The sequence below is a fragment of the Crinia signifera genome, chromosome 1 (assembly GCF_055691185.1).
Source record: "Crinia signifera chromosome 1, ASM5569118v1, whole genome shotgun sequence".
In the NCBI taxonomy this organism is placed as follows: Eukaryota; Metazoa; Chordata; class Amphibia; order Anura; family Myobatrachidae; genus Crinia; species Crinia signifera.
The window spans coordinates 275,208,657-275,222,502 of record NC_139217.1 but is presented as its reverse complement, the minus strand read 5'-3'; the positions used below and the strand labels follow the sequence as shown (position 1 = coordinate 275,222,502).

The 13,846-nt window shown below is 44.4% G+C and overlaps 1 protein-coding gene across 4 annotated transcripts in view; it reads left to right on the top strand.

Moving 5' to 3' along the window:
- Positions 1 to 4,198: 4,198 nt before the first annotated feature.
- Positions 4,199 to 13,846, top strand: part of LOC146075164 (prostaglandin reductase 1-like) — a 30,805-nt gene continuing 21,157 nt past the window's right edge. The window contains exons 1-5 of one of the 4 annotated variants that reach the window (XM_083184132.1): positions 4,207 to 4,432; positions 7,052 to 7,068; positions 7,403 to 7,518; positions 9,345 to 9,390; positions 9,855 to 9,914. In XM_083184132.1, the coding sequence (XP_083040258.1) occupies positions 7,413 to 7,518; positions 9,345 to 9,390; positions 9,855 to 9,914 (212 nt within the window). In that variant the 5' untranslated portion in view covers positions 4,207 to 4,432; positions 7,052 to 7,068; positions 7,403 to 7,412. Of the gene's footprint in view, positions 4,433 to 7,051; positions 7,069 to 7,402; positions 7,519 to 9,344; positions 9,391 to 9,854; positions 9,915 to 13,846 lie in introns of those variants that run through there. The other 3 variants (XM_083184139.1, XM_083184123.1, XM_083184148.1) reach the window with 3 other exon arrangements.

The window sequence follows — 13,846 nt, the reverse complement described above, 5'->3', positions numbered from 1 at the left end:
CTTGCTCCTAGCCTACTTCCCATTAAAGCGACAAATAACCCAGGTCTTATGCCCTATGGAATGTCCCCAGCAACGGGTTTTTATTGCTGCGGAAAATGTAAGATGTGTTCACACAGCCTAAAGGGCACAAAGGAAATTGTTGGGAAGGATGGCAAGAAATGGAAGCTAAAGGGTGTAATTAATTGCAATTCTACCCATGTGATATATCTTCTTGTCTGCCCTTGTGGTATGAGATATGTGGGGCAAACAAAACGGGCCCTAAAAATAAGAATCCTGGAACATTATAGGAACATCAAGAATCATGTGACCAATCACAGTGTTCCTAGACATTTTGCCCACTGTCAGAAGAGTGATCCACAGGGCATGAGGTTTGTGGGAATTGAAATTGTTGCCACCGACATTAGGGGGGGGAATAGAGAAAAAATGCTGCTTAGAAGGGAATCTTTTTGGATGTACCATCTAGGAACATTAAGTCCAGAGGGATTAAACGATGGACTGGAAATTACAGCCTTTATCGGCTAAAATCTATTTATGCATACGAAAAGCAGTAATAGTTGAAGCTTGCTCCTTCTGCTTTGTATTGCATAGCTATATGTAACCCTCTTCGCATATTATTTTCTATGCGTTAATTGATTTAGAGGTACCTGTATGAGGTGAATTTATCATATATTCAATATTGGTTGTTATAACTATTGTCTGTGTTTTTTTTTTTTTTTTTTTTTTTTTTTCTCTTGGGGCTAAGGAGATAAAGAAGAAATATTTCTATTTGGGGCATACGAAGATCACCTATATGTCTGATTGCCTGTGTTTTGAATCCTGAGCTAATTAAGCCTTTTTTGTATAGTTTTAAAGACTGTATAATTTATGTTCTTTATTTTGTACGACTATGTAATAAGACACTATATAATAATTTGATGTGGTTCTATATGATTATGTCTTAACTAGGGAGTAGGAGGAAATGTATGTTCCTCTTCCTATTTCAATGCATTACTGTGTGCCATTCCTGTATTTTATTGTCAAAATATTTTATTGTTAAAATATTTTATTGTCAAAATAATGGTTTTTATATAACAACTGTTTGCATTTTTTGTATATAAAAATGTTGCTATATCTTGTACAGCAATCGTGGTAGCCGTATATATAGATATATTTTTATAATGCTCTATAGACAGAGCCGTTTTTTAAATAGAAAGTCTTTTTTATTCTATCAGGTGATAGGAGATTTTTTTGCAGTCACGCTGCAAGTCAGTATAAAACTTGTCTGGCAGGATGAAGGTTAAGTGGCCAGGTGTTACCACGATTGCTAATTTGCATCTACCTGTTAAAAGAGGTCAGAGATGGACGCTAAGCCAGCCCTCTGACGAAGTCGATGACGAAACGCGTTGGGGCGTGGCTTAGCGTCATCTCTGACCGAATCCCACTTTGAGCACAGATCGCTGCCGCTGTCTGCACTGGATCACCGCCCGCCGCGTGCTGTTTGCCGCTTGGTGAGAGACATCTGAGTGTAACCACTCCAACACTTTGCTGCGGTGTCAGCACTTTATGTGATTCATACTGCGGTGTTTATACCGCCGTATTTGGTACGTGATCCCTGCTGTCTATCACTTGTTTTACCGTGTAACAATAAAATTTTTTAAAATTGATTCACGCACTATGGAGCGCTTGCTCTCATCATTTCTTTCCAGATAAATCTACCTGTGGATTCAGGATTACCTCGTTGGAGGTGGAGAGTTTAAGCTGCCGGGGATACTTTCACCTGAGTGCATTTCAAAGACACTATTACAGAGGATATTCTCTGACGGTATCATTGTCTGAATTGGACATTGGCTTTTCTCACTAATTTGCGCACTGTTTTTTCTTCTTGATATATATATATATATATATATATATATCAACAGATGGTTTGGGCAGTGTGTTCTCCATGCAAGTTGCCCAATCCATTGGGACTGACTTCACAACTGTGCGGTGCATTTGCATGCACCCACCCATTGAGCTGTCAATCACCGGTGGCTCTTACAGAAGCTGTATGAGTGGTCAGCCATTCAATGGAACAGCCGATATATCAGTCAGTGTGTATGCACCTTAAGTTATAAGAATAGACCCCCACAAAGTTAAGAAATGTAAAACAATGTAATTGATTAATAAATAAATGAAAGCAAATCTACAGTATATACATAACTCTGGACATGATAAATCATACATAATACAAGTACATGTAAAAAATGTTTCAATAAGAATACCTTTTAAGAAAGCCTTTTCATACTCAATAGTACATAATGCAGGGTTGCCTACCTGATCCTCTCCTTCAGGGCGGGATGTACTAAAGGGAAAATGCGGTAAAACCCCCGTTTTACCGCATTTTCCTATGTACTATCACCGGTTCGCCCCGTTTTCGCAGGCCAGGGTATCGCCACCCAGAGGGTGGCGATACCCTATAGAAGCCTATGGGCTTCTTTCGCCGCCCGACGTACGCCGTCCGCGCGCCGACCCCCCCTCCTGTCCTCCTTTAACCTCCTCCTCCCCCTGGTGTGACAGCCGGGAGGACATCCGGCTTCAGGGGGGAGGAGGAGATGCAGGGGGACGCTGGCAGCCGCCGGGAGGTAACGGAGACCCCCGCAGCCCACATCACAGGTATCGCGGGGGTCTCCGTTACCGCAGCCCGATGCTGGCCGCATATGTTAGTACATATGTGGTAGCATCGCGGCGGCTGCCGTGCGAAGGGCGGGGATGTATGTTGATACATCCCGCCCTCAGGGAGAAAATGCTCTGTTCCTGGGCTTCCCTGGTAATGTATGATTGCCATCACCTGTGGGGAGCTAGGTGATTGATAAGAAAGGCGTTTCACCACAGGTGATGGCAATCATAAGGCGCCTATTGGATTATTGAGATTGACCTTTTGCTTTAACATAATTCTGATTACCCCTAGAAATAACTCACACTGACACCTTATACTAAAAATAAACACGCGGACACGAAGTGCATAAGTTTAAAGGTCAACAGTATTTATTGTTGGATGACCCTATTGAAAAGGGATGGCCAGGAGAGCGCCTGGAGACCAGCTAACTCACAAACGTTAACAATGGCGGCGACTGCAACGCACCCACTTTGTAACCAGGGCGATGAGCCGCCCCCATTGCATTCAAAGCACAGCCCACACTGACGGTCTTACCGCACCTCCTATTGCATGGTGAGGACAGTTCTAGTAAGTGGCCATCGTCCCCCCTCGGGGCAGGACTCACCAGCCTTCCTGGCAGAGGGTAGCAATACCGCACAGTGACCTCCTGCACCTCAAACTTGACCGCTGGTCGAGAGCGCCCTCCTGCCAATTATAATACATTTTTGTGAAGCCAAATTGAGTGGCGGCCGAAAGGCCCGGTGGTAAACGCAGCAGGAAAGGGAGGGAGGGTGGTAAACGCAGCAGGAAAGGGAGGGAGGGTGAGAATCCAGACTCAAAGAGGAAGTGGGAGACCCTGACTACCCCTTATATAACCTGCCTAAGTTACCACCCATTCTGCCCCTGATTTGCTGCACCTGACCACTGTGAATTCTGGGGTAAGAGACCTTGTCAACTAACTTTATCAAACAATCACAAAATCCTCAGGCTCTTAAATGCCCTCATGCCTATGCAGCCCTCGCTTAATCTACATTACTAGGGAAGTCCAGGGACAGAGCGTTTTCTCCCTGAAGGAGAGGGTCAGGTAGGCAACCATGAGATAATGCTTAAAGCATAGGTTCTCCAACGCAGTCCTCAAGGCACCCCAACGGTCCAGGTATTAAGTGCTGGACACAGGTGACTTAATTAGTAACTCAGTCAGTCTGATTTAACCATCTGTGCTGAGCCATGGTTATACCTAAAACCTGGACCATTGGGGTGCCGTGAGGACCACGTTTGGGAACCTCTGGCTTAAACAATAAAGTTTTGCATAATGTCATCTCTTTCTGACACACACAGGCATTACTAATTCCATCCTGCTATAGTTCAGGAATCATGGGGCACATCAGTAACAGGTGATTATAGTCAGGACTTTGTATTATGAGCACTAAAGGGAAGCTCACATTCTGCTTCATTATTCTGTTATAGATCTTAGAATTTGCTACATTACAGAGAAAGAAGCCAGGGGTGTTCACTCTTTCAGATATCCTGGCAGACTGCCGTAGTTCAGTGATTGTGATGGTGCACATTACATTACTCAGGATCTCTCATTCCTGATCAGTGTTCTGTTATAGTACTGGGAATAGGAAAAGCTACATAACAGAGGAGGGGCAAGAAATGGGGAAGGGCTTGGGGAGTGAGAAAGGCCTCACACACTCTCTGAACAGTATATCTGGGCAAAGTCTCTGCAATCGGAATTATACATTGCAGGCTGATAAGAAATACATTAACTGCTGTAATTCAGCACAAGGTCAACACAACTGTGATCACTTCCAGCAGGTAAGTCCATGGATCAAAGGATTACTAGTAAACTTTGACACAAGAGAATTTGTGTTTGTGCAGAATACGGAGGATTGTTTACTGCTAGACGTATCATATTACTGTGTCATGCATTAATTACTCTGTATAACAGTACTTCCAGCACACTGGCTTTTCTAGTAAAATACTATATGTACACAGAAAGCTTTATACTAGGTAACACATTTATAAATATTTATTTTTTAACCTATTTATATCAAACTGATATTTGAACTTTGATTTTAAATCTCTGCATTGAGATGAGTATTTTTTTTTTTAATTAACAGTTTATATATAATGCAGAAAATTGCACTTTACAATTGGGAGCAGTGATAAAACAAAACTGGGTAATTACAGTCCATTAAAATGGTAGGAGGGCCCTGCTCGTAAGCTTACAATGTGTGGAAAATTTTAGTATCATTTACCGACATAGATACTGGAGTAAATAACCTGTCCATTTAATTTTTAAATGCTGTATGCACTTAAGCAGGTAGTATAAATACAATTTACCCTGCATAGACATGATAAATGATATAACATACAGGGACATATTTAGAACTATTATCATTATTAATGTTTTTTTATTTAGAAGCGATTTTTAGGAAAACCTGTAGTAACAAGCATTGGGTGGTGTGTGTGTATAGCAATAATAAAGTTTTTTTGTTTATTTCCTAAAATGTTTATCACCACAGTTTATCAATAAAAGTTTGCTCAGCTCCTCAGTGATGCTGGTTGGCAGTATTAAGGCTCAGTGCGGTGCCTGTGATACCCCTTTTAAGGTGCGTACACACGGGGGCGATTTTGTCCAAAATCGCGGGAAATATGGTCGCTGAGCGACCATATTGCCCGCAATGGGAGTGTGCACCGGCGATATATCGCCGGGTGCGCGCTCCCGTTTTTGCCCCTGTGGTGATCGCTGGTCGCAGGAACATGCTCCTGCGACCAGCTGATTACCACTGCCGGGCTCCCCCCGGCAGTTTCTTTTTCATCAGCGACCATCTCTGGTCGCTGATGAACAGGAGAAACTGAGCAATATATTGCTCAGCCATATATTGCTCAGCAATATATGGCTGAGCAATATATCTCCCCCGTGGGTACACAGCACTTGACATACTACACGGGAATTACCAGGCATTTTGACTGCTGGGTCATTTTCCCGGGTGCAGCCTGCACCCTTTTACACTTACAGCACCAAATTACCGGGTGAAGCAGTTCTACCCAGTAATTTTCTGAAAAACCCGGGTTTTTCTTATGTCTGAACAGGTCAACCCGGGTCTTACATCCCGGGTCTTCAACCCAGGTAAAAAGAAGGGTCGGAGACCTAGGTTTTAACACCCGGGTTGACCCTTTCAGACATACCAAAATCCCGGGTTGATGCACGTTCATTAGCAAAAACCTGGGATTTAGCCGTATGTCTGAAAGGGGTATAAGTAGCCGTATTCCTTGGGGTGACTGTATCCTAATGATCACAGTACAGATTAAAGCTGTATACACACTAATAGTTATATCTGCAGAAATATCTACAGACAGATGTCTGAACTGACACCACAAGTGGGTGAGCGCATTTGCATACAGCTGCCCACTGTGCTGTAAATCATAGGTGGATCCCAGCATGATCTATCTGTGAATGACGCCATTCACAGGCAAATTGCTCGAACACACTGGCCAGCTGTGCATGGATATATTGACTGTTCAATATCGGCCAGTGTGTACGCCCCTTAACTCTCCCTGTACATGTTATATTTGTCCCACCTGCAGTGCAACGTGGTTTTCCCAATTTTGAGAACAAATTTGCTCTGCAATGAAGTCTGAAGTAGGCCCATTGTACCGTTCAACCAGCTACTATTGGTTTTAGCCCGGGCATCTGCTCTAAAATACCAGTAATCGTGACATGGAAAAGCCACGCTTCACAGCACCTCTGGCTGCTTGAATATTAATGAAAATTATGTATAAAATTGCCTTCAGGCTATGTGTATAAAGTCATACCCTCCAACATGACCCATTCCATTAGGTACAAAATGCAATGTTTCTGGACTTCCATCTTAATTGATAATTGCAGTCACCAGTGTTGGACTAGTTCAGTGATGATAATGGTGTTCCAGCACAGGTGGAGGCAATCCTAAATTAAGAAATAAGTCCAGAAGCAGAGCATTTTGTACCTAATGGAATGGGTCATGTTGGAGGGTATGACTACCTGACCCTCTCCTTGCGGGAGAAAATGCTCTGTTTCTGGATTTCCCTGGTAATGTATGATGGCCATCACCTGTGGGGAGCTAGGTAAAGGTGTTTCACCACAGGTGATGGCAATCATACATTACCAGGGAAGTCCAGGAACAGAGCATTTTCTCCCTCATGGAGAGGGTCAGACCGGCAAGTATGTATAAAGTGTATATGAAACATAAATGCATTCAGTGCTTAGACTTGCCTAAGCGATGCCTCATGGTATGCAAATTTCCCATATAAAGAAAACATATCTAAAATACTTCTGATCTCAGGCATCTTGGATATGGGAGACTCACCTGTACTAAATAATATGTAATAACTGGCTAATTGTAGATCCATTTCTATATTTTATTAAACATATTTTATGTTGATTTTCAGGGGTGTACCTTCCAAGTGTAAGTATCGATTGGATACATTCAATGGGTTCCACAGCAGATACTGGAGATATATCTGCTGCAGTTGCCCCTGTTGTCTTTAGTATTAGCACCCTACGTAGAATTACCAAGCTTTTCCCCATTAGCTTACAGCATTTTAAGAGGGTGATAGCCATTGTAGGTTATATATCCCACATTGTATGGATAATAGCCACTGGTGGCCGCACATGCACAGTAGTCTGTCTTTGAGTACATAGTAAAGTGATTGCTGGCAAATAGTTTATCATTGTTGAAAAGGCTGGTGCTCCCTATGTTCTGTTTCTGGCTGCTTCAGTATTCTATCTCCCATTCACAGGTGAATAAAGATGGTTATATCTAAGTCATGGATTATGGTGAAGCACTTTGATGGTGCACCAAAACCTGAGGATTTCAAGCTAGTAGAGAAAGAGCTGCCACCCCTGAAAGATGGAGGTAAGTGTATGATATGCAGGTGCAGTGGGATTTCATATGTCTAAATCCCCCTCTTATACAACAGAAAAATATGAAGAAATGCTATGTGACGCCCTTCTAGCGCTGCACAGCCTCTAGTACAGACTTATCAGGACTGAAGGATGTGACACCTTTTACCGGGGCCGGGGAATAGCTGTATAATATTTAGCTAACTGCTCACACAGACCTTGATTATTTTGTGTTGAAGAATACCTCCCAACTGTCCCCATTACAGTCCTGGGGACACAGTTTTTCCTGTTAATTCAAATTTGCCTCTTTCCAGAATTATTGATTCTCAAACTGTGGTGTCTCTTGCTTCCCAACTTTTATTTGTAGTAAATAAGGACCTTGTATGTCCAAAAAGTAGCGGAGCCATGGTGTAAAAGGGACGGAGACTCTCAGAACTCCTGCATCATCACTGTGTGGGAATGCCCAGTACTCTCAGAGCAGCTGGGTTCTCCTTAGGCCCCCTACGTTGTAAATAGATGCATCTGTTCCCCTGCCTCCTGTGGCATAGCGCGAAATTTTGCGCCCCCGCCAGGCCGCCACAAAATGTTGACCCTCTCTCCCTCTCCCCCAGTCTTACCTGTCCGTGTTCGTGACCAGGAGTCGGGACCGCAGATCTACTTTGCACTCTAATGCTGGCCATACATCAGAAAGATCGATCTTAAGATCGATTGCGCTCATGATTGTGTACAATTTCCCTTGAAATCCCCGGCACACAATCTACTCACAATCGATCATACAATTCATCATACAATCAGTCATACAATCCATATGCTGCATGATAGTATGATTGTGTACACAAGATGTGCACACAATCTGCATACAATCCATCTTACAATCAATTGAGATTGTATGATTGGGTACAATATCTTTCTGATGTATGGCCACCTTTAGTCTCCTCCTAGCTCCTTATGACAAAATGTCCCTCAAAGAATGGCCGACCCCTTACAGCAGGATGCCGCTGCTGCCCCCTCTAGCATCTTAAATACTGTCTGCTGTAAGGGGCGGCCATTTTTTGAGGGACATTTTGTCATAAGGAGCTACTGTAGGAGGAGGCTAGGAGCGCTGAGATGCAGACAAAGTAGGTCCCGGCCATGAACGCGGCATAGATCCCGCAGACCCAGGCGCCCACATTACTCAGCGTCTGCCCGCCACCGTGGGGTTTGCTGCACGGAGGGGTACGTCACTGCCTGCCTCTCACCCTCTGCTTACATGTTCTGCAGAACAGTGGTGTGTGCTCCCCCTAACTCCTTCCACGCTGCCGCGTGTGAAAAATGGTACTTCCCACTTGTTGGGAGGTAGGATCTATGTACTAAGCCATGGGGAGAGAGATAAAGTGGACGGTGATAAAATACCAGCCAACCAGATGGGTTGCAGATCTGTGAAGGATCTCTAATTGCATGTGCAGATCTAAGCCTCAGCGTGCTGTTTGGGGTGGTGGCACAGCAAATATTCAAGAAACCAGGTAATACTGGGCATTGTGAGGTCCCTGGCTCCGTTCTTGGAAACATCTTCACTTGCCCCAGCTGTATCAAAACATTGCCTATTGTGATGGCCAGTATTCATGCATATTATTCCGATGCTAGGTCCTCAGATGCAGCCGTGTCTGAGAAGCCTCCAGGAGGGGTCTATTTAAACAAGACCATGCCTCCTGCAGAATTAGCATATTATTGTACAGCCACTGTGTACACTGATGCAGCACCTGTGCTTGTGTGTCGATCAGTGAATCCGACCTACTATGTTGAAATGTTCATGTCTATATATGATGTCTGATAAAGTGTTTAATTTCATATTTGTTTCAGAATTGTTGCTGGAATCAGTTTTTTTGAGTGTGGACCCATACATGAGGTAGATACTAGTATTTAAAAAAATAAAAATAAATATAAAGAATATACAGTATATGTGTTATTTTAGAATAGGCAGCATAGCTATTATTAATGTTGTGGGCCCAAACATCTGCCTAATCTGTCTTGCCCTCAGTCTCTCTCTTTCTCAGCATTGTATTTTCGTGTGTTCGCCCAATACAGAGGGAAGAGTTAAGAGATCTGTAGCTGCTCATTGGTTGTAGAGGATCAATGAGGGGGCTAGAGTCCTGATTGGGGGTTGAGTTGGTGCCGTCAACGGTTACTGCCCACCTGCAATTAATTTTACTTTTCCCATTCAGGGTAGGTGCTGTATTATTTTACGAGACCACACAGGCATGGTTAGGGGGAGCAGCATACAGTATGTGCCCAGGTTAGAAGTATATCTTCAACATTGTGACTTTGTTGTATATTTGGATCACCCGACCCATTATGTATTTTACCTCACAGGCCATACAGTAGAATAATAATGAAAGAAGGAGATGTTATGATCGGATCCCAACTAGCCAGGTAACTTATTGTATCTATGCTAAAAGATTTCTAATCACAACTAACATGGCTGAGAATTTGTGTTCAAGACACCATTTGGTTCTAGAGTACAGAAGATGTTCACAACTGGCTCCCAGAACCCATAATATTTCTGCTTCAGTGTCTTTTGTGGAAATGCTGGCTATTCAGAATCAGGCGTAAAGCCATTGCAGGATGCACATGTGCTAGTAGTAGGCTTGCATTAGGCATCTGTCACATACACTTATAGGGACATACACACTGGGCGATGTCAGACCCATTTCTAAGCAATCTGGCTAGATCACTTTGAAATTGAGCATGGATTGCTCCATGTGTATGGGCGAAGGCGATTTGCTGTCCTGCGTGCCTCACCTGACTAGATTTTGACCGCACGCAGTAATCGCAGATCGCTCAGCACACATCGCTGGTGCAGCCCTGTGTGCTGAGCGATCTGTGCTGATCGTTTAGCACAAAGCTCCCGTTGACCCGTGAATAAGTGGCCTAAAGGGGCCGTTAAACGACCCGTTAAACGGATCTGTTTGGGTCTTAATTAGCACGCTTCGCATCGGATCGCATGCCTAGTGCATGCGGTGTGCATGCAATGCGATCCGATGCGAAGTTTAGCTAGTACAAAAAGTATGTGCAGCACATACTTTTTGTACCGTACTATGTGATGCGCGGGAGCGCACATCGCATAGTACAAAACGGACGGTCTGGGAACGGACCGTCTATGGGCACCTTTACACTCATGCTTCTATCAATTTGGTTTGCTTAAGGCCCATACAGACACTACGATGTGTCACATCTTAACTACCATCGTTCATTTTCACCCTTGAAGTGAAAATGAACGACCTCAGCATTGCAGGTGATCACTGGTGCACGACGGATGAGAAACGACCACAAACGATGCAGGTCCTTTTTCTATTGAAAAAACAAACAATGTTAACGACCATAGCCAAATTGACCTGCATGCATTGACGATAGCTATGGTCTTTAACGACCCGCGGGTACGCGCATCGTTTGTAGTCGTCCATCATTCACAGCATAAACACTAGACGATGTTGAAAGATTCACCTCCTGAACGACCCTGAACGAAGTCGTTCTGAGTTGTTCAGGAGGTGATTTATAATGGGGTCGTTCATCATCATTAAGGCATCATCGTAGTGTCTGTATGGGCCTTTAGAAATTCGATATTCATTATTAGTCTTCATTAAAACAGACAATTTCTGTAATAAATCATAAACAATTTGTGTACTGAAAGATCAGCTAACCGTAAAGAGCTTACTAGTACTGTTGACTTTACCAGCATGCAGTTGTTCCCACCTATGGGCTCCTGCAAATGATAGGCACATATGAGGTAATCGGTAAAAATATAAAAAAAATCTTTACTGTAATACCCCTTTCCCAGCGAACATCAAATTACTGGGTGACGCCGTTCTACCCGGTAATTTGTTCAGTGTGAAAGGGTCAACCCCTGTCTTAAATCCTGGGTCACCGAACCTGCTCTTTACCAGAAAATCGTCAACCCGGGATTTACGACCTGGGTTGACCCTTTCACACTAAAGAAATCCTGTACCCATGCAAATCAGCAAATTACTGGGTTGACTTTTTTTTAACACCGTAATTGGCTGCTCAATGTGTAAGGGGGTCTGACTGCACCCACTTAAAATGCCAGGTAATTGCGGGGTCGCAGCTCTGAATGGGGTATAACATGTCTGCATTTTGTTATTCATAGTTGATTGTTATTCATAGTTGATTGCTGTTGTGCTAAATCGCAAACGAATGATGAATGACTGTGTATGGATTGTAGTGCGCATGCGTTAGGCCAAACCTTATCAAAATTCAATCCCCTCGCAACTTGACTGACAGGAAGTCTCCATTTGTGGGTGGGCACCTGCTGTTTTCTGGGTGTGTCAGAAAAAAATGCAGGCATGCCCAGGTGTTTTGAGGAAGGCGGTGTCATGTCAGCTCTGACCTCGATCAGCCGGACTCTGTCTCAGAGTTGTGGAAGGGTCAATACAGGCTACTTTATTTTTACACAGAAATTTAAATTTCCTCTACCTCCCCATGGCAGCATACTTCTGGGTTACGCCCTCTTGGGTAGATATCTGGAAAGGAACACAAAAAGACACTGCCCCTATATAAGGACCTCCTCCCCTGGGCTCTGTGTCTTTTTTTCCTTTCCGGGTAGATGTATGGGCTTACCCTGTGAAGAGGCTGTAGAGCTGGCTCCCCTGCCGAGTGCAGTAAGGGGTAGTGGCATAATAGGACTCCCGCTGTCAAGGGCAGTTGGGCCGTCCGTCTGCTGGAGTACCCCGCCGCCGGGAGCGGTTGCGGGTAATGGCGCCGGTATCTGCACAAACAGGCGCCATGGAAACGGAGCGGGCGCACTAGCGTGACGCGGCGCGTGGTGACGCGAGGCGTCACGCGTGGTATTAGTAAGAGACGCCAGGCCAGCGTCTGAGGTCATCAGAAGGCGTCTCAAAGCGTTTGTGGAAGGAGATACCGGCGGCCGTGTGAGTGTGGAAGCGGCGTCTGTCACGGAGGTGCAGGCCAGTGGAAGTTTTCCCGATACCAGCAGACTGGGGTAAGGTCCCGTTAAGCAGCGGCGCTGCTGGGACTTGGCTATATTATTTTTTCGCCTAAATAGAGATCATATGTTGTTACAGTGAGTCTCTGGTGCTAGAGGTTAACATGGAGGATGGAAAAAAAGCAGCCGATTAAGCCGGATTAAAGATGCAGTTTTTTGCTTAGTACAAAGTTTTTTATATATGCTTGAATATGGGTTTCTTTTGCTAGGCCTGAAACTGGCAAAGAAAAAAGCGAGGTTAAAACTAAACACAAGCGGAAATGTTCATCTTGTGACAAAGTACTGCCTGATAAATGCTCAGGTTCAGTGTGCAGCAAATGTAGAGGTTCGCTGCAAATGGGATCTATCCAGATCACAGACTTAGTGAAGTTGCTCAAGACTGAGCTGGCAGACACCTTTATGTCTAAAGAACATTTTGCCAAATCATCAGGGAAGAGGCCTAGAGCTGTACTTTCTGACTCGGAGGGTTCAGAGCCAGGTCCCTCAGGGAAGGCAGAGGAAGAGATGGAGGAAGGCGAAGTCTTCCAAGAAAAAGGAGTGGATTTCAACCCAGACTTACTAGAAAACCTGCTCTGTTTTGGTCCATAAGTCTCTCAATATAGAAGACCCTCAGGAGGAGGGCAAGCTTCAGGACCTCCTGTTTAAGGACAAAAAGAAAAAAACGAAACAATTCCCATTGTCTAAGACGCTACAGGAAGTAGTGGAAGAGGAATGGGGGCATCCCGATAAATAGGTGGCGGTGCCTTTTAAGAGTATCCAAAATGTACCCTTTTGACCACGAGCAGGTTAAAAAGTGGGATGAGGCACCTAAGTGGATGCGGCAATAGCACGCATCTCAAGGAAAACCTACGCTCCCATTAGAGGATGCGAATATATTTAAGGACTCAATGGAGAGAAAAATTGAAATGAGTCTGGGGAAGCAGCACACGACGATAGGGGCTTCAATGAAAGCCTCATCGGCGGCAGCGGTGACTACTAGAGTTTTAAGGTCATGGTGCCAAGACCTGGAGTCCGACATGCTGGACGGCATTAAAAGATCAGAGTTACTGAAGGTGGTGCAAAACATACAGGTGGCTGTTAAATTTTTGTGTGATGCCTCACTTGATATGGTGCGCTTGGCGGCCAGATCCAACGCTACAACGGCAGTTATAAGAAGGGCCTTGTGGCTAAAGCCTTGGGCGGCAGACAGTCAGTCCAAAAACAAGTTAATCTCATTGCCTTTCCAGGGAAGTTACTTGTTTGGGCAACAGTTGGATGAGATTATTACGAAAGTGTCAGGGGGTAAGTCGGTATGGCCACCCCAGGATAAGGCCGCAAGAAGGGGGTCATTTAATAAATCATCCCG